This window comes from Rhinatrema bivittatum, chromosome 13 (genome assembly GCF_901001135.1).
Source record: "Rhinatrema bivittatum chromosome 13, aRhiBiv1.1, whole genome shotgun sequence".
Classification (NCBI taxonomy): Eukaryota; Metazoa; Chordata; class Amphibia; order Gymnophiona; family Rhinatrematidae; genus Rhinatrema; species Rhinatrema bivittatum.
The window spans coordinates 37,415,714-37,440,771 of record NC_042627.1 but is presented as its reverse complement, the minus strand read 5'-3'; the positions used below and the strand labels follow the sequence as shown (position 1 = coordinate 37,440,771).

General features: G+C 49.7%; 1 protein-coding gene across 3 annotated transcripts in view; it reads left to right on the top strand.

Moving 5' to 3' along the window:
- TJP1 (tight junction protein 1) overlaps nucleotides 1–25,058 on the top strand; it is a 486,574-nt gene that overhangs the window by 343,361 nt on the left and 118,155 nt on the right. For all 3 annotated transcript variants that reach the window (XM_029575150.1, XM_029575149.1, XM_029575148.1), the window contains exons 21-22: nucleotides 4,033–4,923; nucleotides 20,794–20,888. In XM_029575150.1, the coding sequence (XP_029431010.1) occupies nucleotides 4,033–4,923; nucleotides 20,794–20,888 (986 nt within the window). The remainder of the gene's footprint in view (nucleotides 1–4,032; nucleotides 4,924–20,793; nucleotides 20,889–25,058) is intronic.

Below are 25,058 nucleotides of genomic sequence, written 5' to 3'. Positions count from 1 at the left end.
TTTTTTCGCGTATTCTCATCTTGCGCTGGGTCTCTCCAGTTCCCATGGGGAATATTCTCTGTCGGCGAGTCTTTGTTTTTCCCTTGTCCATCGGTCGTCGTGCTCTTGTGGTCCCTGGTGCACCTCATGGCTGCCTTGGGCTTTCGTCTATGCCCCCAGTGCCCCCAGACTATGTCCCTAATAGATTCACATGAGGTGTGTATCCTCTGCCCGGGGGCATTGCACGAAATTCATAGCTGCGAATTGTGTGCTCAGATGACACCAGAGGGCTGCCAGGCCAGACTGGACAAAATGGAAAAGGTGTTCGGCTCAGGCAAGTCCTGAGCCCTCTACTCCGGTGTTGGTTCTGTTGATGACCAAGGACCGAGGGGAACCGAATGAGCTTGATCCCTTGGTCACCACCCCTCCCCTGAATCCCTCAGGGCAAGAGGGTTCCAGGGATTGGCTGGTCTGTCTCCTCGAAGTCCCAGATTTCAGGATAGTCTTCCTCATCTTCTGTGCCGGGGAAAGACTGGGCCGAGCACCAGGGGGAGATCCCACTGGCACTGGTCTCAGTCTGTGTGTGAGATGTGTGCCTGGCAGTGGATCATGCTTTGTGCGATCGGGAGCTGGGGCCACGGATATCGATGCCTTCCCCAATTCTGGTCTCCTTGCCGATGCCTTTGAGGCCAGCATCCACACAGATGCCTGTGCCGATGCCAACTGTGGTGACCGGGCTGGAACCGTTGTTGGATTGCCTTGATGTCCTCCTCGGTGTCTTCCAAACACAGTTGATGCTAGAACTTTATGAACTGTAGGGCATTTAAGTTAGTCCTTGTGGGGAATTCCTATGAAGATGAAGGCCCATTGGTGCCCTCTGTGTCACGAGCTCCCTCAGCACCAAGTCTGGGGCTGCCAGGGCCCAGCACTTTTTAAGGGCCATCAGTCCCCCCAGGCTGCCAAGGGATGTGGCCAGGCCCTCCGGATGGCCCTCTGGATGGCCTCAAAGCCTGAGGGCTTTTATGACCCCTCAGGACAGGATATCTCCAATGCTTCGTCGGTGGACTCCAATGACCTTCTGTCAGATCCTTCCCCTTCAGAGGAATGTCTGCATTCTCCACTGGAGGACTTTACCTTTGCTGGGTTCATCCACACAGTGGCTGAGGCTATTCCCTTCCAGCTCATGATGGAAGAGGATGCCCACCATAAAATGCTTTAGATCTCCAGTTCGTCGACGCCCCGAAGGAGTTCGTGGCGGTGCTGGTGCACGAGATTTTCCAGGAACTACTACGGCTCTGGGAACACACCCTCTCTATTGCCATGGTCAACCGGAAGGCCGATAGGGTGTACCTCGTGCGACAAGCTGTGGGCTTCTCCACCAGTCTGTGATGGGAGTCGGCACTCAAGAAGGCAAAGCTGTCGAAAACCTATGTTTCAGCCCCGCCAGGTAAGGACAACTGAGCGTGGGATGCCATGGGTAGGAGGGTGTATCAGGGCTCCATTTTAGTAGCTTTATCGCCACCTACCTCCTATTCATGACCCAATATACCTGCAACCTTTGGAAGGAAATGCAGGAGGTGGCAGATGGCCTGATGCAGCAGCCTCAGGAGGCCCTCCTGGTGCTCATCCAACAGGGCCTTGAATGTGGTAAGCACAAGGTGCGTGTTACCTATGATGTCTTTGAGACAGCGGGGCGTGTAGCGGCGGCTGGTATTTCTGCTTGCCATCTAGCCTGTCTTCAGGCCTCAGACCTTCGTCCTGAAGTGCAGGACTGACCGACTGACTTATGGCGATAATGTTTTCGGCGACAAGGTCAAGGAGGCGGTTGCACAGCTGAAGGACCACCATGAGACCCTTCAGCATTTGTCTGCCAGTGCCTTGGCTTCACCGGCCTCTTCCAAAAGGTCATCCCAACCAGGGCCGAGGAGACCTTTCTATAGACCAAGAAAGTATTTCCCACCAGCCCCTCGCTCCAGACTGCAGCAGGTGAGCGCCAGGGGAAGATCCAGACAAGAGCGTGGAACCCCGCCCCTAGCCAGCGCCCCCCAGGCCAGCTTCGCTATAGGTTTTGACTGGCAGCAAGGGGGCATAAGCCAGTTGCCTCTCCTGATGCCAGGGGACCTGCCGGTCAGGGATCTATCCGCTTCTTCGCGGACCAGTGGTCGGCTGTGATGTTGGATTGGTGGGTCCTGTCTGTCATCTGACGTGGCTACGGGCTGTATCTCATGGAGACTCCTCCAGATTCTGCCCCGTGCCCACAATGGGGTCCCGTCTCACATCTGGAACTGCTCCAAGCAGAGCTCTCGGCCCTTGTAACGGCCAGAGTGGTGGAACCTGTTCCTTGAGAGCAGCAGGGGTGGGGGTTTTACTTCCTCTACTTCCTGATTCCAAAGAAAATAGGAGGCCTCCATCCCTTTCAGGATTTATGGGCTTTGAACATTCCTAAAATGGGAAAAGTTCAAGATGGTATCCTTGGGCACCATAATTCCTCTGTTGCGAGGGGGGGGGGGGAACGGGACTGGCTTTGCTCCCTTGACTTGGGAGGATCTTCACTTTGTGGTTGGGCTCCAGCACTTTCAGTACCGCGTGCTTCCGTTCGGCCTCACCTCTGTGCTGAAGGCATTCACGAAGTGCCTAGCCATGGTGGGGGTGTACCTGTGCCAGCTAGGAGTCCAGATGTTTCCATATCTGACGACTGGCTGGTCAAGAGCGACACACAGGCTGGGACACTGCGGGTGCTTCGCAGCACCATTCAGGTTCTGGAGCACCTGGGGTTTTTAAATAGACAGATTTGACTTCGGGTAGCTATCATCACGGTTGCCTTTCATTGGGGCTGTGCTGGATGTGACTCAAGCAAAGGCCTTCCTGGCGTGGGAGATTCAGCAGTGATAGCTAGTATCTGTGCAGCATATGCTGCATCTTCTAGGACACATGGCCGCAACCATACATGTCACCCTCTTTGCCCATCTGCATATGTGCCTAGCCCAGTGGACCCTGCACTCCCAGTGGTGACAAGCCACTTAGGGCCTTCAGGTCCACATCCAGGTGCTCCCCCCTCCCTCCCCCTGCCCTTCAGACACTCCCTGACTTTGGTGGACATCCCCACTCAACCTGGACCAGGGTAATCCCTTTCAGAGCTCCCTTGCCCCAGGTTTTGCTTACCACAGATGCATCCTACGTGGGGGGGGGGGGGGGGGGGCTATGTTGATGGCCTCTGGACCGTGCAGAAGGGAGGGAGCATGATCAAGGCTGGCTGTGAACTGTGTATTGGGGGCGTGGCCAGGGCTGGTGTGAACTTTTTCCCTAAACACACACATTCTTACACACACATATATGCAAATACACGTTTTCAGCCACAATTAATTTACACTGCCAGTTCTGCTCTGCTTCATCAGATTCCAGGAAAAATAAGTGGCAAACACCCGTTCTCGGTCATTCAACCAGAAATTAAGCCCAGGGCAACAGATGCAAAAAAGAGTTGAATTAACACAAGTTCAAAACTTGTGAGCAGTAGTGCCAATCAAGGCCAAACTTGTGGAAATTTAACTTCTTTTTGTCTGTTACTTCCTCTGAAGTGTCTTTTTTTTTTTTTTTCAGGTTCACTGCACAACCCCCCCCCCCCCCCCCCCCCCAAACCAACCTCTTTCCGGCTGAATAAAAGGGCAGGGCTGGATTTGGGAGTAGAGTGGCTATTCTCTGCTTTGTCTGCTCCAGGCTTACCCCCCCCCCCCCCCCCCTATAGGTTGCCTGAAGGGAGGTGTTGAAGTAGAATACCCCTGCTGTTTAGTCTGAAAAGACATGGCGGAAGTGAATTCCAGACTGTTTCCCCACAAATTAAGCCCTGAAAATAAAACTACCAAAATGAAAGCCAACAAGAATATTTTTTCTTATGTTCTGATTGCTTTATGACCTATAGCAGGGCAACACTTATACTGTACTGTGGCAGTATTCTGGTAAAATTAGTAGCAATGAAATTGAACAAAAAACATGCATTAGTCTGTGTTATAAATGTTTTTATTTGGTAAACACAGTTTGTTATAACTTTTTACATAGGTATACAGGAAGGATGCTTATATTATGGAGGAACCTCCTCGTCCAAATTATATTATGAAGCAATCAATTGCTGGTCATCCAGCACAGAGACATGAAAAAGAACCCCACCTGAACTATGGGCCCCAGACTGCTTATCCAGAAAAGCAATTAAATCGAGAATTTGAACAATCTACATATAGATATGACCCTACAACAAACTATGTAGATAGATTTTCTCACAATTATGATCCTCGAATACATTATGATGAACAACTAGGTCCCTATGAAGACCAGTGGACCTATTGTGGTGAAAAAGAACCCTACCAACCTAGGCCACCATATGATAAACATCCTCGGGAATTTGATCCAAGGCAACATCCTGATGAAAACCATGAACGCAGCTACTTTGCATCACATCCTCACTATGAAGAGTCCCCTCCAGTAATCTATGACAGTAGGCATCGCTATGATCACCAGTCTAAAAACTACAATCCATCACAGCTACGTTACGATGAACAGCCTCCAGCTGAGCATGACATTCATGTTAGATATAAACAGGAGTCCCAAGGCTTCCCTTCAGCCACTTCTAGACTTCCTGAACCTAAACAATACTTTGATCAGCAAACACGGGTTTATGACCAAGGTCCTCAGCGAGGGTTTAATTCTAAACCAGAACAGTATGAGCCTTCTCATGGTGCTGAAGTAATTCCTCCTCCCCCTCCTCCATCCCATATAAAGCCTGAACTACTACCTTCAAACAATAAGCCACTGCCTCCACCTCCAGTTGTTGCTGAGGAAGAGGATCCAGCCATGAGACCACAATCTGTGCTTACCAGAGTGAAAATGTTTGAAAATAAAAGGTCGGCTTCAATAGAAAAGAACAAGGAGCTGAATGATACACCAGCCATTAAAGTAAGTACATTTAAAAGTAATTATATTGAACTTTTCTTAATGCTTTGACAGTTCAGTGACACAAACCCACAGGCAAGCAAGATACATTAACAAGAATGACGTTTTGGGAATGGGCATTTCTCACAGGACAAGCAGAATGGTAGTCCTCACATATGGGTGACATCATCAGGATGGAGCCCAATCACGGAAAACTTCTGTCAGTTTCCAGAACTTTGACTGGCCCCTACTGGGCATGCCCAGCATGGCACTAACCCTGCAGCCAGCAGGGGTCCCCCTTCAGTCTTCTTTTTTCCACGCAGCAGTAGCCTCACGGTTTAGGAGCTTTGAAGAGATTCCTGACAGGAATTTTCCTCACGGGGTTAATTTAAACTTAAATTGCCCCACAGGGGTCCCTCCTCTAACTTTTCTCAGGCCGTGGTACTCTGGTAAGTTTGTCACCGTTTTTCGTCGATTACCGTCGAGTTTGGCCCTCACAACCTACTGGCCGTCAACCGTACTGCGGCTCGATTTTTCTATGGCCATGGCGCCGGGGTTTCGTCGTTGCCCGGACTGTGCTTGCACCATGTCTATCACAGACCCTCATGGAGTCTGTGTAATGTGTTTATGCTGTGAGCATGATGTCCTGACTTGCACCAAATGTGCCCTCATGACACCGAAAGGTCGCAAAGCCAGAATGGAGAAGATGGGACTCCTTTTCCGTGCTCACACCCCGACGCTGTCCATCGCATCGACTTCATCGGAACCGGCACGTCTAAGTCGCACCAGCATCGACAACCATCTGGTGACCGCCCGCCATCGACGTAGTCATGGCCATCGACTCCCGTTTCGCCCCCTTAAGATCGAGGGGATCATAGGGAGAAATATCGCCATCGGCATCGTAAGTCTCGGACAGTCGAGGTAGCAAAATCATCGACCTCTCCACCGACCGAGTCACCATCGAAGAAACCCCGTCCAGGAACGGCACCGACCACTCCTGCAACCGGGACATCGAGGCAACCCTCACCCGATCGAGGTTTGGGAGTTGCGATTCCGCCTGTAAAGGTGGTCCCTCCGACTGTGCCTCAGCCTCCCTCTTCCGTCACGGAACCGGGGCTGATTGCCCCAGGTCTCCGGGAAGAACTGGACCGGCTGGTCCAGGAGGCCATCGACAAGGTGATGCAACGACTCCAGGTTCCTCCGACACCGGCACCGAGAGTGGAACCGGTCACCGGCCCGATTCCAGCAGCGCTGGCACCGCTGCTGTCCCGGATGGAAGCGCTCATGACTGCCCTTCCACCGGTGATTCCCAGGGCTCCGGTGCGCTCCCCGATGACAGCTTCATCAGGAGGAGAAACAACGTTCCGCATTCCTCCTTCGGGGGTATTGCCTCAGCCATCGATGCCATGTCGTCCCTCGCCACCGATTCATTCATCGGGGGCGATACGCACATCTGGGCCTTTGATACCCGCACAGATACCCCCCAGGGTGTCCATGGTGCCCCCAGTGATTCCTTCGATTTTCTCAGAGCCTCAGCCGGGCCCTTCGGGTATCCAACCCCCTTCTCGTCCTACAGGTCAGCCTACTGATCCTTATGACACCTGGGGTGATGATACTTCCACGGACACCAATGACTTACCTTCACCTCCCTCTCCTACTGAAAGTAGAAAGCGTTCTCCTCCAGAGGACCTTTCTTTCATTAATTTTGTGAAGGAAATGTCTGAATTGGTCCCTTTTCAGCTTCAGACGGAGCAAGATGATAGGCACCAGATGATGGAGCTTCTCCAGTTCCTGGATGCCCCTAAAGTAATCACTTCTATTCCCATTCATTAAGTTCTTCTTGACCTCCTCAAAAAGAACTGGGAAAACCCTGGATCCATTGCCCCAGTACACAGAAAGGCTGACACTACCTATCTAGTACAGTCAACCCCTGGCTTTCAAAAATCTCAGCTTGACCACCACTCAGTTGTGGTAGAATCAGCTCAGAAGAAAGCAAAAAGGACGAAGCCTCACTCCTCTACCCCTCCTGTCAAGGAACACAAGTTCCTAGACAATATTGGTCGACGAGTGTTCCAAGGGGCCATGCTCATCTCCAGAATTGCTTCTTACCAGCTGTACATGACCCAATACAACATGATCATTTTCAAGCAAATACAGGACTTCTCTGAAACCCTGCCTGACCAATTCCAAGAACATCTTCAAATCCTTGTTAACAAGGGGTTTGAGGCAGGAAAGCATGAGATAAGAACAGCTTACAATATCTTTGACACCTCCACTAGAGTGTCTGCAACTGCCATTTCGGCAAGACACTGGGTCTGGCTCAAGTCTTCTGACCTTCGCCCAGAAGTACAAGACAGGCTCTCTGACCTGCCCTGCATAGGAGATAATCTGTTCGGTGAACAGATTCAGCAAATAGTGGCTGAATTAAAGGACCATCATGAGACCCTCAAACAGCTCTCATTGGTACCTTCTGACTTCCCTTCTAGACAGCCCTTCAAGAAGGACTCTAAGAAGTCTTTCTTCCGCCCAAGGAAGTACTATCCTCCACCAACAAGGTCCCGAGTTACGAGGCCTTATCAAAAATCTCAGCCTCGCCAGCCCCAGAAGCAAAAGCCACAAGCAGCTCCCCAGCCGGGGCCTGCTTCAGGTTTTTGACTTTCCCTTGGAGAGCAGCAGCCTGATTCCTCTGCCAGGCATACCAGTGGGAGGTCTATTATGCCACTTTCATGGCATGAGGCAATCACAACCGACCAATGGGTACTAGCAATCATTGCTCAGGGTTACCACCTGAACTTTCTTGCTCTTCCACCGGAATCACCACCTCTTCAAGCGTGGAGAGTAACCGACCACTCTGTCCTTCTGGAGCAGGAGGTTTCCCTTCTTCTCCAGTTAAGAGCAATAGAACCCGTGCCTCTTTCGCAAAAAGGCCTAGGGTTCTATTCCCGGTACTTTTTGATCCCCCAAAAATCCAGGGGGCTTCGTCCAATTCTGGACCTACGTGCCCTCAACAAGTACCTCCAGCGGGAAAAGTTCAAGATGGTAACCTTGGGCTCGCTTCTACCTCTTCTACAAAGAGGAGACTGGCTCTGCTCTCTGGACCTCGAAAGACGCGTACACCCACATTGCGATAGCTCCATCTCATCGCAAGTACCTCAGGTTTTTAGTTGGCCCAAGGCACTGTCAATACCAGGTGCTTCCATTCGGCCTAGCATTGGCACCACGAGTCTTTACCAAATGTCTCCTCGTTGTCGCAGCCTTTCTCAGGAAAGATGATGTTCACGTCTACCCCTATCTAGACGACTTGTTAATCAGGGCCCCAACCCAGCAAGCTACTTGATCGTCCTGGATTTGACCCTACACACTCTAATTTCTCTAGGATTTCTCGTCCATTACGAGAAATCCTATTTAGTCCCATCTCAAACCTTGTCGTTCATTGGGGCAGACTTGGACACCTTACAGGCAAGTCTTTCTACCTCAACGAGTGCAAACCCTCGTGTCCCTCACTCACCAGTTGTAGTCTCTGTATACAGCAACAGTTCAGCAATTCCTAGTCCTTCTCGGACACATGGCGTCCTCAGTCCATCTCACACTAATGGCCCGCCTGGCCATGAGAGTTATGCATTGGACTCTGAGGTCACAATGGACTCAAGCGACTCAGCCTCTGTCAACCATTGTCCACATCACAGACACACTCAGTCTGTCTCTCGCCTGGTGGAAAGATCAGAACAATCTCCTCCAGGGACTGCCTTTTCACCTACCAGATCCTCAACTCATTCTCACCACAGACGCTTCCAACCTCGGGTGGGGAGCCCATGTGAACGATCTAAAGTCACAAGGATTTTGGTCTCAGGAAGCCAAACACCAGATAAATTTCCTGGAGCTTCGAGCAATGTGATATGCTCTCAGAGCTTTTCAGGATTGCCTATCAAATCACGTCATCCTGATTCAGACGGACAACCAGGTGGCCATGTGGTACATCAACAAGCAGGGAGGCACAGGCTCCTTCCTTCTGTGTTAGGAAGCTGCGCAGATTTGGGTGGAAGCGCTCTCCCACTCGATGTACCTCAGGGCCACCTATTTGCCGGGAGTGCACAATGTCTTGGCAGACAAACTGAGTCGTTCTTCCAGCCGCACGAGTGGTCTCTCAATCCCTCAGTAGCGACCTCTCTCTTCCAGCAATGGGGTCATCCCCAAATAGACCTCTTTGCATCCCCTCAGAACCACAAAGTGGACAATTACTGCTCCCTCATTCGGAGCGAGTGCTCTCAACCCAGAGATGCATTCTCCCTCTCGTGGGCAGCCGGTCTGCTTTATGCATTCCCTCCACTTCCTCTTCTCTCGAAGACTCTCGTGAAGCGCCGTCAGGACAAGGGAACCATGATCCAGTTAGCACCTCACTGGCCACTCCAAGTGTGGTTTCTCATACTCCAGGATCTCTCCATCTGCAGGCACATTCCCTTTGGAACGCACCCGCTTCTGATCACTCAGAATGACTGATGTCTACGCCATCCCAATCTTCAGGCCTTGTCCCTGACGGCATGGATGTTGACAGGTTAATCCTTCAACCACTTAACCTTTCAGATTCATTTTCTCATGTCCTGATTGCTTCATGGAAGCCTTCCACAAGAAAGTCTTATTCCTATAAATGGAAAAGGTATTCATCATGGTGTTCTTTGCAATCTCTTAATCCCTTTTCCCTGTCCAATCCCAAGGTTTTTGGACTATCTCTGGCATCTGTCAGAGTCAGGTCTAAAGACCTCTTCCATCAGAATGCATGTCAGTGCGGTAGCCGCCTTCCATAAAGGTGTCGGGGATGTCCCTATATTGGTACAACCCCTCGTAACACGTTTTCTTAAAAGGCTTGCTCCATATCAAGCCACCTTTACATCCTCCGGCCCCTTCTTGGGACCTTAATCTGGTTCTCGGGCGGCTCATGAAACCACCATTCGAACCTCTTCACTCCTGTGACCTAAAATATCTCACATGGAAAGTGATTTTCCTTTTGGCTATCACTTCAGCTCGCAGTGTTAGTGAGTTACAGGCCCTAGTTTCCTATCCGCCTTACACTAAACTCCTGCAGGACCGGGAAGTACTCCACATTCACCCTAAGTTTTTGCCTAAGGTAGTTTCAGAGTTTCACATTAATCAATCCATCATACTACCCATCTTCTTTCCCAAGCCCCACTCCAACCCAGGGGAACAGGCGCTGCATACCCTTGACTGTAAACGGGCTCTAGCGTTCTACCTAGACCGTACAGTTGCCCACAGGAAGAGCACTCAGTTATTCGTCTCTTTCCATCCTAACAAATTAGGGCAACCTGTGGGTAAGCAGACTCTCCTCCTGGTTGGCGGACTGCATATCTTTTTGCTATCAGCAAGCAGGCATTCCTTTGCAAGACCATGTTAAAGCACACTCTGTGAGGGCCATGGTGACTTCAGTAGCACACCTACGATCGGTGCCGCTTCCTGACATTTGCAGGGCTGCCACCTGGAGTTCTCTCCACACTTTCGCAGCCCACTATTGCTTGGAAAAAGCCGAAGACAAGATTCCATCTTCGGCCAATCTGTCCTGCGTAACCTATTTCCAACGTGACGTACCAACACCCTTCCGCCTGCCCGATGGGGTTCAGGATGCCCTCTACCAAATTCCACCCCAGTTGTTGTGCCTGTTGCACGCCGTTGGGTACATTTGGTGCATGTTCGGACATCCTCAGCTCGGTACTCATCCATATGTGTGAGGACTACCATCCTGCTTGTCCTGTGAGAAAGCAAATGTTGCTTACCTGTAACAGGTGTTCTCACAGGACAGCAGGATGTTGGTCCTCATGAAACCCGCCTGCCGCCCCGCGGTATTGGGTTTGTAACGTTTTCTTGTTTTATTTTTTCGGCACTGCCTGTAGCTATCAAATAAGACTGAAGGGGGACCCCTGCTGGCTGCAGGGTTAGTGCCATGCTGGGCATGCCCAGTAGGGGCCAGTCAAAGTTCTGGAAACTTTGACAGAACTTTTCCGTGATTGGGCTCCATCCTGATGATGTCACCCATATGTGAGGACTATCATCCTGCTGTCCTGTGAGAACACCTGTTACAGGTAAGCAACATTTGCTATATGCAGAGTCTTGTATTAGCAGATGAATGTAGTAAATTAAGATATTCTAAAATACCAGATGGGAATTGGCAGACTTAATTGGAGAGAGCAAGGCAACGGGTCATGTTTCAGTGAGAGAATTCCTGCTGTTCTAGGAAGGAACAGATTAGAAATGAAGGGAAGGTAGAAAAATAATGTGAAAGTCAGGTATAGAAGTGCTCATAATCTAGCTAACAAAACCATTGTTCCAGAATATACTGTGGTTGAAAGGGACATTCTTTTTCATTAAGTGAATCATGGTTCAATGTTAATCAGGTCTGGGAGATGAGTATATCAGGGTATACTCTTTCACAAAGGACAAGGATAAAATAACCATTGATACAAAGTGATCAAGGAGCTACTGAGGTGCTGTGAGTTACCTAGGAAATACTTAAAGGGTCTGATATCTGTATGTGTAATCAATAGGTCACCTTTACAAGTGGAAAAGGTAGAAATAGACATAGAAAATATTCAGAGGTGATATGCTATTAGTAAGGACTTAAATCTACAGATGTAGATTGGAGATTGCCAGCTGCTGGATCAACTAGAAGTAGGAGGATGCTCAAAGACTTACTGAACAGATTTCATTATCTAGCTGAGGAGCCCACTTGTAGTGAAGTGCGATTGGTTCAGACAAATGGAGGCAGTATTACTGAGATTAGGGATATCCTGGGGTTTAATGATCATAATCAAACTATATCTGAACAAGGTAGTAGAATTCAGAAGGACTGAGTTAAAAAATAAAATGATTAAGTCTTGTCGGAAGCAGGGAATCTAAGAGATACAGATGATCTATAGACTGCAATTGGAGCATTGAAATGGGAAAAAAAATCATTCCAGGTATGTTAGCAAGGGAACAAGACTGTTGTTCAATAAAATAGAAGAAAAAGTAAAAGCAAAAAAGACATTCAAGAAATAGACACAGGAACAGAATAGGCAAAATTACCAAGAGGAATTGAGATTGGGCAAAGATTGAAACAGGACTGTTACTCAATCATGAAAAGCAAGGGATGAAAACCAGAAAGGGAATATTAAGAATTAAGAGGTAGGGATGGGTTTAGAGAATAGGAGGATCAGAAGAAAGTAACTTGTAAGTAAATACTTTTGCTTAGTAATCACAGTAGAAAAAATGGATTAACCAATATCATAAGGGAATGTGGCATCAAGTTTTCACTTATTTATTTATTTGTTTGTTTTTATATACCGAAGTATTAGTGTTGGCCTTCACTCCGGTTTACATTTGAACAACATTATACATGTGAACTTAAGAACAGTATACAGTAGAACTCAAGGACATTATACATAGAACTCAAGAACGTTATACATAAGAACTCGAGAACATTATACATAAGAACTCAAGAGTAGAACTATAGCCCCCAAGTTCAACGCCCTTGTTATATGTAACTTTGCTTGTTTCAGCCTTCTTGTTTGGTTACTCTTGTTAATCCCCTAAGTTCCATGTAAACCGGCCTGATGTGAATTCCATTCGTGAAGTCCGGTATAGAAATATATATTAAATAAATAAATAAATATATGAAAACTCAAGAGCGGTATTATACCTGAGCTCAGGAACATCATATCTGACACAATGTGAGGATTGTGGTAACTGAAAATATTAGAATTTAAGGTTAGCTGTGGCAGGAGATAATATTTAAACAGTAAATGACAGGGAGATAATTTAACGGGGAAAGACGGAGCAACGAAGGGATAAAACTGATATGGTTATTCTGACATGGTGATCAAGGTGGTTGGAGTTGCGAGTCTGGGGAGGGGGGCAGACCTGTGTGTAGTTGATTGTTTATCCTATCCCATCCTTAAAGGCTTGTTTAAAAAGCCATGTTTTGAGTATTTTTTTGAAAGATATGGTATTTCGTTCGGCTCTTAGTTGAGTTGGAAGGGAGTTCCATAGGTGAGGACCAGCTATTGAGAATGCTCTTTTCCTGGTTGTTGTGAGTTTGGTGGTGGTTGCAGATGGGATTTCAAGGCAATTCTTGTTAGTTGATCTGGTTGTCCGTTGGGAGTGTTGTCTCTGGATTAGGGTGTTGATGCTGTCATCGTCATTGTGGTGTGTAGAATTGTGTAAGATTGCTAAAGTCTTGTATTTGATTCTTTGTTCTATTGGGAGCCAGTGTAGCTCTTTTAGGATCGGGGTAATGTGGTCAGATCTTTTGTGACCTGTGAGAATTCTGGCTTTGGCATTTTGTAATATTTGAAGAGGGTGTAGAGAAGATTTGGGGAGTCCTAACATGAGCGAATTGCAGTAGTCTATGCTTGAGAAAATCAGGGCTTGGAGTACGGTTCGGAAGTCTGAGTGGTTTAGCAGTGGTTTTAGGTGCTTGAGGATTGATAGTTTGTGGAAACCTTCTCTTATTTTTAAGGAGATGTGCTTTTTAAGGTTGAGCTGTGGGTCGATCCATATTCCCAGATCTCTAGCGTTTTCTTTTAATTTAATGTGGTTGCTGTCGATGTTAATGGAGTGGTTGTGATGATCTCCTGTGTTGGATTTTTCAATTAGCATACATTCTGTTTTTTCTGTGTTGATGCATAGTTTTAGTTGGTTTAGTAGGGTTTTTATTTTGTTGATGGTAATAGCTGCAAGTTGTAGTGCGTTTTCGATGGTATTTGTTACAGGGATGAGGAGTTGTATGTCATCGGCATACAGGAAGTAAGTGACATTGAGACTGGATAGAAGTTGGCAAAGGGGTAATAGGTAGATGTTGAAAAGGATTGCAGATAGCGAGGATCCTTGAGGGACTCCGGTTTCAAGTGGGATGGCTTCAGAGGTGTGGTTGTTTAACTTTACCTTGTATGTTCTGTTATGGAGGAAGGAGGTGAACCATTCTAAGGTTTTTCCTGTTAGACCGATTTCAGATAGTCTGTTGATTACTGTTGTGTTCGACTGTGTCAAAGGCGGCCGATAGATCCAGAAGGATGAGGATGTATCGCTGTCCGTTGTCAAAGCCTCTTAGGATGGTGTTTATGTCAATGAGTAATGTTTCGGTACTGTGATTTTTTTCTGAATCCGTGCTGGGTGGGGTATAGTATTTTGTTTGTGTCGAGGTGATTGTTTAGTTGTTTGAGGGCGGCCTTTTCAGTAAGTTTGGCGAGGAACGAGAGGTTTGATATAGGGCGGTAGTTGCTAGGTTCTAAGACTAGAGAGTAAATATAGTATTGCTGTACAAGAATGGGGGAAAAGGAGGAAGCAGGACTAGAAAGCAAATACAGTATTTCCTGGCGTGTAGCCAGATGGACTCAGTACAAATGGGATAGTATCCGCGTGCTAGCAGTTGGAGACGGATCTGACGTCAGCACGGGGGCGTATATATCCCCACAGGAAGCGTAGCTATTCAGTAATTTCTGTCTCCAAAGCAGTTTGGAGTGCCTGCACGCTAGTTGAGCGTGCTTTCCAAGACTACTTTAATTTTTCTCTTTTCTTCTCATTCTAGATTCGTTTTTCCTGTCTCTTCGACTTAGAGCCCCGCGCTCCTGCGGTAGATACCCACGGGTTCCTCCCCCAGCGAGCTCCCGGGGTGATTAACGTGCTCCCCCGGTGGGAAAGTCCTCGGTCCTGCCGAAGCGCGGCAGTGACACAGTCCCCGGACGCAGTCCGCGTGAGGTATACGAGGCCCTCGGTCCCGGCGTGGACGAGGTAGCGGGTGCATTTCCTCAAATTGCGGTGGTGAGGTGATCCCTTCCCCCGCAGCCGGAGACCGCCTGTGTTCCAGCTGGGACGCGCCGAACCTGGTACGGAGTACGTCTCTTCCTACGGGTCTCCGACGCGCAGAGGATCGGCGGCGTGGCACGCCGTGGAGGACGCCCTCGTAGGGCCTGGCTCAGGTACTCCGCGCCCGTAATAGGCGCGGCTTTTTTCCTCCTTGACTTTGTTTCGGCATATTGCTGACCGCTTATTACTGAAAGCTTATTGAATGCCTATTAAGAGCATATTGCTGACCGCTTATTACTGAAAGCTTCTTGAATGCCTATTACGAGCATATTGCTGACCGCTTATTGCTGAATGCGTATTGAATGCCTCTTGCATGCATATTGCTGCCGCCTCTTCTTATTGCGCGCCTATTGCTATTAAGCGCCTATTGCTATTGAGCGCCTATTGCTATTGGGAGCCTATTGCTATTGGGAGCCTATTGCTATTGAGAGCCTATTGCTATTGAGAGCCTATTGCTGCCGCATATTATTTGTGAGCACCTTTTGTTCAATGGATCAGAAAGCTGCGGAGTCTTCAGCAACGGCGCCCCCTGCTTCGGGCATTGCAGCCCTTGGCCTCTGCTCCGCATGCCACCTTAGGGCCACGCGCAGGGATGAGCCAGATTCTTTGTGTGCCCAATGTGAGGGGGCCCTGCGACCCTCGGGACAGGACCTGTCTCAACCACGATTTGTGGACAGTTCCCCAGGGGCTACCCCGGAGTTAGGGGGCAGTCTCGACCAATCCGGCGTCCCGGGGGAGCTTGTACCCCGGCGCTTAGAGGCTGCTTCCATTTCCTGGGTGGATCTCTTTAAGGGAATTCATGCTTTTGTTCAGATGCAAACGGCTGCCCATCCAGGCCCTACGGTTTCTGTAGTTCCTGCGGTGGCTGCGCCTGCGGCGGCTGCTCCAATGGCAGCTTCTGCGGATCCTGTTCCTGGGCCTTCACAACCTTATCGCGAGCGGGACTTCCCACCGATGGATAGCCCAGATCAGTCAGACCAGGAGGTCTCGCAGGACGAGTCCGAACTCCCGGACGAGGGGGACCTCCCTCCAGGGACTGAGCCATATCGAACCATGAGGCGGTTCTTCCCTAAGGAGGATCTCTCCGACCTGGTGTCTCAGTGTCTGGCGGAATTGGATATTACAGGTCCCAGCGCTTCGATACCTTCTGCGCAGAACCCCCTACTGGAAGGTCTTCGTCCTACGGCCCGCCATTTTCCATTCTTACAGGCGGCGCAACAACTGATTGATTTAGAATGGGCGGCTCCAGCGGCTGCCTTCAAAGGGGGTCGGGCTCTGACGAGCATGTACCCATTGGCGCCGGCTATCCAGGATCTGCTGGCGTGCCCTCAGGTGGACGCCTTGATTAGCGTGGTGGTCAAGCGCACTACCATTCCAGTTGAAGGGGGGACGGCCCTCAGGGAGCCGCATGATCGACGACTGGACGCCATTCTGCGTCAGGCCTTTGAGGTGGCGGCTTTATCTTTACGGATCGCCACCTGCTGCACGGTGGTGACGCATGCCTGTTTGTCACAGATTAGGAACAACGCTCCAGCGGCGGACATGGAATCTGCTCTTTCGTTCCTTACGGATGCGGCATCTGACCTGGTACGGACAACCGCTAAAGGGATTTCATCCTCCATAGCGGCCAGGAGGCAGCTCTGGATCCGAAGATGGTCGGCTGATGCGCCTTCTAAAACCCGCCTCACCAGATTGCCCTTCAAGGGCTCCTTTCTATTTGGCAGCGACCTTGATAAACTGGCCAGGCATGGGGCGCCTCTCCAGTGCCCAGATTGCCGGAAGATCGGTTCCGAAGGGGCCAGCGCGCCTTTCCAAGGCCCTCCAGGGGCAGGAGTTCCCAGCGTTTCGTTCCTTACAGGGGTCGTTACCAGGCACCACGTCCTCCAGCCGGGAATCAGTCCTTTCGGACCAAGCCGCGCAGGAGGGGAGCGGGCCCGGGTTCAGGTCCCGGCCGCGCCTCCCAATGAGAATCCGCCGATTCATCTGGGGGACGGAGCCATAAGGGGCAGGTTGACCCTCTTCTACCCCAGATGGGTCGAGATTACATCGGACCAGTGGGTTCTCGCCGTTATCCGGGAGGGATATTATCTGGACTTTCATCATCTCCCTCCGGACAAGTTTGTGGAATCTTCGTGTCCCGCACACAAGAAGACAGCATTGGAAGCTACCCTGGCAAGACTCATGTCCTTGAAAGCCATCATCCCAGTACCTGCCTGGGAAGTGAATTCTGGCCATTATTCCATCTATTTCATTGTACCCAAGAAAGGGGGTACCTTTCGGCCCGTCCTGGACCTCAAGTCAGTCAATCGCTACTTACGGGTCCCGCGGTTTCGCATGGAAACTCTACGCTCCATCAAGGCTGCAGTACAGCCAGGGGAATTCCTCACGGCGTTAGACCTGTCAGAGGCATACCTGCATATCCCGATCCATCCGGATCATCAGCGCTACCTACGCTTCAAGGTTCTAGGCCGCCATTTCCAGTTTCGGGCCCTGCCCTTTGGGTTGGCGACATCGCCACGGACATTCACCAAGGTGGTGGTAGTAGTAGCGGCGGTGCTCAGGCGGGAAGGAATTCTGGTCCATCCCTACCTAGACGACTGGCTGATCAGGGCGAAGTCTCGAGAGGAGAGCCTTCGGACCACCGACAGAGTGATAGCCTTTCTGGAAAGCCTGGGCTGGGTTATCAACCTCGGCAAGAGCTGCCTACAGCCTTCCCAGTCCCTGGAATACCTGGGAGTACAGTTCGACACCCGGGCAGACACGGTCAGTCTCACCGCCAAGAGGACGTTGCACCTTCAGCAGCATATCCGGTCTTTGATGGGAGCCAGTCGACCCACTGCCTGGGATTATCTGCAGGTTCTTGGTCTCATGGCATCCACCCTGGAAGTGGTGCCCTGGGCGAGGGCCCATATGAGGCCTCTCCAACACGCCCTGCTCTCTCGCTGGAATCCCCATCTGCGGACCTACTCCGCGCACCTACCTCTACCTGCCCGAGTGCGCACCCAGTTACGGTGGTGGTTGCAGTCCAACCACATGAGCAGGGGATCGAAGATGTCCTCACCCACGTGGATTGTGCTCACCACGGATGCCAGCCTAAGCGGCTGGGGCGCACACTGCGAAGAACTCACCGCACAAGGGCGGTGGAACGGGGAAGAGGCGGCGTGGAACATCAACCGTCTAGAGGCCCGGGCTGTCCGATTGGCCTGCCTTCAATTTGCCCACAGACTGCGGAACAGGGCGGTCAGAGTGATGTCCGACAATGCCACCACGGTGGCATACCTCAATCGTCAGGGTGGAACCAGAAGCCGACAGGTGTCTCTGGAGATCGCCCCTCTGATGACTTGGGCGGAGGTGAATCTTCAGGACATCTCCGCCGTCCACATCGCCGGGAAGGACAATACCACAGCAGACTTCCTCAGCAGGGAACGCCTAAATCCGGGAGAGTGGCAGCTCTCACCCACGGCCTTCCAGATGATTGTGGATCATTGGGGGTTTCCGGCCATGGATCTCCTGGCAGACGGGTCCAATGCTCAAGTACCCAGATTCTTCAGCCGCAAGCGCGACCCGTGCTCACACGGAATCGATGCCCTGGTTCAGCCGTGGCCTCCAGGGACTCTACTGTACGCCTTTCCTCCGTGGCCTCTGATAGGCGCTGTCATCCGCAAGATTCAGAGGCACCAGGGCCTAGTCCTTCTAGTGGCGCCAGACTGGCCAAGACGACCCTGGTATGCAGACATGAGAAGACTACTGGCAGGGGAGCCCCTTCCCCTGCCTCCTCTTCGGGACCTTCTACATCAAGGTCCCATTCTTCACGAGGATCCGGCTCAATTCTCTCTTACGGTATGGCCCTTGAGAGGGCTAGATTGAAGAAGAGGGGTTACTCGGAGCCCGTGATTGATACCCTCCTCCGAGCTCGCAAGTTTTCCACATCCCTCACATACATCAGGATCTGGAGAGTATTTGAAGCCTGGTGCGACTCGCTTGGCACCAATCCACATGCAACCACGATCTCTATTGTGTTGGATTTCCTGCAGGATGGCCTTCAGAAGGGTCTCTCCCTCAGCTCCATCAAAGTTCAGGTGGCTGCGCTGTCTTGTTATGGTCCCAGGAGGGCTGGCAAGACCATCGCTAAGCACCAGGATGTTTCTCGCTTCCTGCAGGGGGTCAAGCATATTCGTCCGCCACTGAAGTGGCCTGTGCCTTTGTGGAACCTCAACCTTGTTTTGGATTTCCTTGCGGGATCCACCTTTTGACCCCTTCGGGGCCTGTCTCTTCGTTCCCTCACTTTGAAGATGGTATTCTTGCTGGCTGTATGTTCAGCCCGCCGCATCTCAGAGCTACAAGCTTTGTCCTGCCGGGATCCATTTCTCCGGATCACTCCAGAGGCTATCCATCTTCGTACGGTTCCCTCCTTTCTACCTAAGGTGGTTTCACGGTTTCATCTTAATCAGACCATAACCTTGCCTACCACGGCGGGGCTGAGGAAATCTGAAGAAGGGCGTTTATTGCGCCATCTCGACATTGGCAGATTGCTGCCCAGATATTTGGAACTTACACAAGACCTACGAAAGACGGACCATCTGTTCGTCCTGCACAGCGGGAAGAAACAAGGTGAAGCGGCCTCTCGGCCCACCATCGCCCGCTGGATCAAGGAAGTTATCCGGGCAGCTTACGTAGAGGCTGGAAAAACCCCGCCTCTACATGTCAAGGCTCATTCTACCCGAGCTCAAGCGGCATCCTGGGCGGAATCCAGGATGCTATCGCCTGCGGAAATCTGTAAAGCGGCGACATGGTCCTCCCTCCATACCTTTTCCAGATTCTACCGCCTGGATGTCCAGGCCAGGGAAGACTCAGCATTTGCCAGGGCGGTGTTACATGGGCCTCAGGCAGCCTCCCGCCCAGGTGGGGAGTAAAGCTTTTGTACATCCCATTTGTACTGAGTCCATCTGGCTACACGCCAGGAAATGTTGGGATTACTACCTGATAATCCCCTTTTCCTTAATGTAGACAGATGGACTCAGTATCCCGCCCAGCTGCCTGCGTACATGGGTATCACCGATTCCAGGTAAGCCATGTCATCTGTTTCCATGAGAGCGTACACTCTACCAGGTGTCCACGCCTTTTGGTTGGGAATGCTGGCGGTCTCCAGCTACTATCAATCGGTCAGGGGAATCCTGTTTCACTTTTTAACTGTGCGTCAGTACACTATAACAGCTTTTGCAAGGAAGATTACTGAATAGCTACGCTTCCTGTGGGGATATATACGCCCCCGTGCTGACGTCAGATCCGTCTCCAACTGCTAGCACGCGGATACTATCCCATTTGTACTGAGTCCATCTGTCTACACTAAGGAAAAGGGGATTATCAGGTAGTAATCCCAACATTGCTGTACAAGAATGGGGGAAAAGGAGGAAGCAGAAAACTACAGATTTGTTAATGTAATATCAATGGTGGGCATGGTAATGAAACACTACTGTACAACAGAATAGCACAGTACTTTGAAACCAGTAGATTATAAAATTATAGAAAACAGTTTCACAAGGGGGAAAGTCTTGCAACCTTTCTTCCACTGCTTGATATAAATCAGTATTGTAAATCTCTTCCTTCCCTTCCCAAGCTAGTCACTACTAGATGTTCCCTCTTATCATGAGGTCAGAATCAGTGGTACTCCTAATAGAACATTTTTTTTATGTACTCCATATGCCACTGAATGTCCCATTTTTACCTTTACCCCTAGACAGCTGAGTGAATGGCAATATTAATCCATTTGATACTCTTTTAGCACATAGATTTGATATTAAGAGGAAACATATACCTATTACAAGATGAAATCACAAATAGATATAATATAAGATGTAGACAATTTAAGCAGAAGATTGTGTTCATGCTGGTTAAAAAAAATTAGGAAGTTATATGCATAGAACAGGGAAGCTTCTTTGTTCAAACGTTTGCTAAATGTGTAACTTATTTTTTGTTTGACTTTTTTTTTTTTAACCAAAAATAAAAAGGAACATTTTTGAATGTGTTCTCTTCTTTTATCTGCAGGCCCCAGAAATTGCACCCAAGCCTGCAGTGACACCAGTGAATGCTCCAAAATTAACTCCTCAACCTCATTATGAACAAGAAAAGCCAGCTTATAGGTGGGTAAAGTATTTAACAGCAGCTCATGAGACTTTAAGGTTATTTTATAGTAATGCATCAGTAGTTCTTTTATACTAGCCCGGCATTCACAACATATGGGTTACTGCTTCTCAAGGAATGTTGAGATCATTTTTATTCAAACTAGAAGTTGTAGTGTGACTTTAGTCTTCTCTCCTCAAGGATAACCTTTTTCTGAAAATGAGCAGATTCCCCAGCCACATATGTATCTCATGTTCATGAGTGGCTCTGAGTGGATTAAACTTGATAGAGCTTTCTGGTAAAATTGTAAGTTTTTATTGCACGTGTGGGACTTCCTGCATTGCCATAGCCCTGCAGCTGCTCAGTTTCCTTTTTTTCTGTCAGTCTAGCCGGATGTATTTCCATAAGGCTTTGTAATTTTCTTCTCTTGAAAGAAAATTTTTTCCTCTTGATTTTATATAGATATTTTTGCTCACCGTGGCCCTGATGCATGCAGGAGCACTAATGTGTATACACATGTTAGTCCTGGGCTGTGTACATTTTCTGTGCACAAACTTCTCTCCTGATTTAAGAGTTCTCACAGGACAAGCAGGATGGTAGTCCTCACATATGGGTGACATCACAGGATGGAGCACAATCACTGAACACTTTTGTCAAAGTTTCTAGAACTTTGACTGGCACCTACTGGGCATGCCCAGAATGGCACTAATCCTGCAACCAGCAGGGGTCCCCCTTCAGTCTTCTTTTTTTCCACGCAGCAGTAGCCTCATGGGTTAAGGAGCTCTACAGAGATTCCTGACAGGAATTTTACTCACGGAATTACTTCATCATTAATATCCCTCAGGGGTCCCCCTATTCAATTTTTTACTTCCACGGTGATCCGGTAAGTGGGGTTTTTTTGTTTTTTTTTTTACCTGGTTCCGGTCGATTCCTGTCTAGTTTGGCCCTCACGGCAAAATTTTTTTCAAAGGCCATGGCGTCAGGGTTCCATCAGTGCCCTGACTGCACTCACACAATGTCTATCACAGACCCCCATAAGGTCTGTGTAATGTGCCTTGGGTGTGAGCATCATGTCCTGACTTGCACCAAATGTGCTTAATGACACCAAAAGGTCGCAAAGCCAGAATGGAGAAGATGGAACTTCTCTTTTGGTCTCAAACTCAGACTCCGTCCATAGCATCGACGTCGTCCGAACCGGCCCCATCTACGTCGCAGCAGTATAGGGCACCGGCTGGTGTCCGTCCAGTGTCGACGACTTTCCGGCCATCGACTGCCTCTATTCCCCTTCAGGACCGAGGAGATTGAGAGAAGCATTGACACCGTAAGCCTTGGACCATCGACGAAGGCAAATCATCGACCTCTCCATCGTCCGAGCCGCCGCCGAAGAAACCCCGTCCAGAAAAGGCATCTACCCTTTCTGAGTCTGGGTAACCAAGGCAACCCTCACCCAGACGGGTAATGGGAGTCACGACTCCGCCTTTAACAGTGGTCCCTCCGGCTACGCCTCTGCCTCTTCTCCCCTTCCGGAACCGGGGCTGATCGCTCCAGGTCTCCGTGAAAAGCTGGACCGGATGGTTCAGGAGGCCATCGGCAAGGCGATGCAATGGTTCCAGATTCCTCAGACACTGGTGCCGATTCCTGAACCAACCATCGATCCCATTCCGGTAGCGCTGGCACCGCTACTCTCGAGGATGGAAGCATTACTAGCCGCTTTTCCTCCGATGGATCTGGGGACACCGGTTCCTGTGCCCTCTCCACTTCCTCTGTCATCGGGAGGAGAAACACCATTCCGTCTTCCTCCATCGGGAGTCCTGCCAATGCCTCAACCATCGATGATACAGTTACTGCCATCGGTGCCGCCGATCCGTCCATCGATGCCCTCGGTACCTTCATCGATGCCTTCGGAGCCTAGACCGGGACCTTCGGGAATACCTTTGTCCTGTCCCTCTAAGGTTCCTGGAGGGCACGGTGATGAACCCTATGATACATGGTCCGATGACTCATCCCAGGACACCGATGATTTACCATCACCTCCCTCTCCTACCGAAAACAGGAAACGTTCTCGTCCTTCATTAATTTTGTAAAGGAAATGTCTGAGTTAGTTTCCTTCCAACTGCAGACTGAACAGGATGATAGACACCAGATGATGGAGCTTCTACAATTTCTAGACGCTCCTAAAGAAATCACCTCTATCCCTATCCATCAAGATCTTCTGAAGAAGAATTGGGAACACCTTGGTTTGGTGGCACCAGTCAACTGAAAAGCAGATACCACATATTTGGTCCAGTCAGCTCCAGGGTTCCAAAAACCCCAATTGGATCACCAGTCCGTAGTTGTTGAGTCTGCCCAAAAGAAGGCCCAGCGCTCAAAGCCTTATTCTTCCTTCCCTCCAGGCAAAGAGCAGAAATTCTCGGATGCCATTGGTAGGCGTGTCTTCCAGGAATCAATGCTTGTCTCTCGGATTGCCTCTTACCAGCTTTATATGACCCAGTACAACAGGGTCCTATTCAAACAAATATAGGACTTTGCAGAGTCACTACCTCAGCAATTCCTGGAACAGCTACAAACCCTGCTTCACAAAGGATTTGAAGCGGGAAAACACGAAATAAGATCATCTTATGACATTTTTGACACCGCTTCCAGGGTATCTGCAGCTGCTATTTCCACATGAAGATGGGCCTGGCTTAAGTCTTTGGACCTATGTTCTGAAGTCCAGGACAGATTGTCTGATCTGCCTTGCATTGGGGACAATCTGTTTGGTGAACAGATCCAGCAAGCAATGGCACAGCTCAAGGATCATCATGAGACTCTTCAACTCTCTCTGCCTTCTGAATATCCAGCCAAGCAAGCATTCAGGAAGGACTCCAAAAAGTCATTCTACCATCAAAGGAAGTCCTATCCACCACCATCTAGAGGTCTCTCCACTAAGCCTTTCCAGAAGGCCCAGTCCTGACAACCTCGTAAGCCAAAACCACAGGCAGCGCCTCAGCCAGGCCCTGCTTCTGGTTTTTGATTTTCAAAGAGAGCAAAAGCCGCTTGTGCCAGTAGGAGGTCGATTGTGCCATTTCAACAACATATGGCACACAATCACCTCGGACCAGTGGGTTCTTGCTATAATCTCTCAAGGTTATCACCTGAACTTTCTCTCCATCCCACCAGATTCCCCACCTCTACCGACGTGGGGAACCTCAGACCACTCACTGCTCTGGATTGAAGGAGGAGGGAGACCTCCTGATCCAGGAGTAATCAAACCAATGCCCTACTCCCAACAGGGCCTCTGATTCTATTCCCAGTACTTTCTAATCCCCAAAAAGTCAGGCGGCGTTCATCCAATTCTGGACCTGCGTGCCCTCAACAAGTACCTCCAACGAGAAAAGTTCAAGATGGTAACCTTGGGTTCCCTCCTTCCTCTTCTGCAAAGGGAAGACTGGCTCTGCTCTCTAGACCTCCAGGACGCTCACACATACATTGCGATAACTCCATCTCATTGCAGATTTCTGAGATTCCTGGTAGGCCCAAAGCACTATCAATACCGAGTGCTCCCATTCAGCCTAGCATCTGCACCACGAGTTTTCGCCAAGTGTCTCGTAGTAGTAGCAGCCTTCCTCAGGACCCAAGGTGTTCACGTCTACCCCTATCTCGATGATTGGTTGATCAGAGCTCCCAGTCAGCAAGCTGCTCTGACGTCCCTACGTCTTACCTTCCACACTCTGATCTCTCTAGGATTTCTCGTCAATTACAAAAAATCCTGCTTAGTCCCATCTCAAACTGTCATTCATAGGGGCAGACTTGGACATCTTCAAAGCAAAGGCATTTCTACCTTGAACGAGCTCTCTCTCACTTCTCTCGCACACCAGCTACAAAATAGATAATGCTCAACTGCATGCCATTTCCTCATCTTACTGGGACACATGGCGTCCTCAGTGCATGTTACCCCAATGGCCCGCTTGGCCATGAGTCATGCAGTGGACTCTGCGGTCACAATGGACTCAATCCATTCAGCCACTATCAACTATTGTCCACATCACCAACCCACTTAGTCTCTAGCTTGGTGGAAAAATCAGACCAATCTCCTCCAAGGCCTACCTTTCCAGACTCCAGATCCTCAAGTAACCCTTACCACCGATGCTTCCAACCTCGGCTGGGGAGCACATGTTGCCAATTTACAGACTCAAGGATCTTGGGCTCTA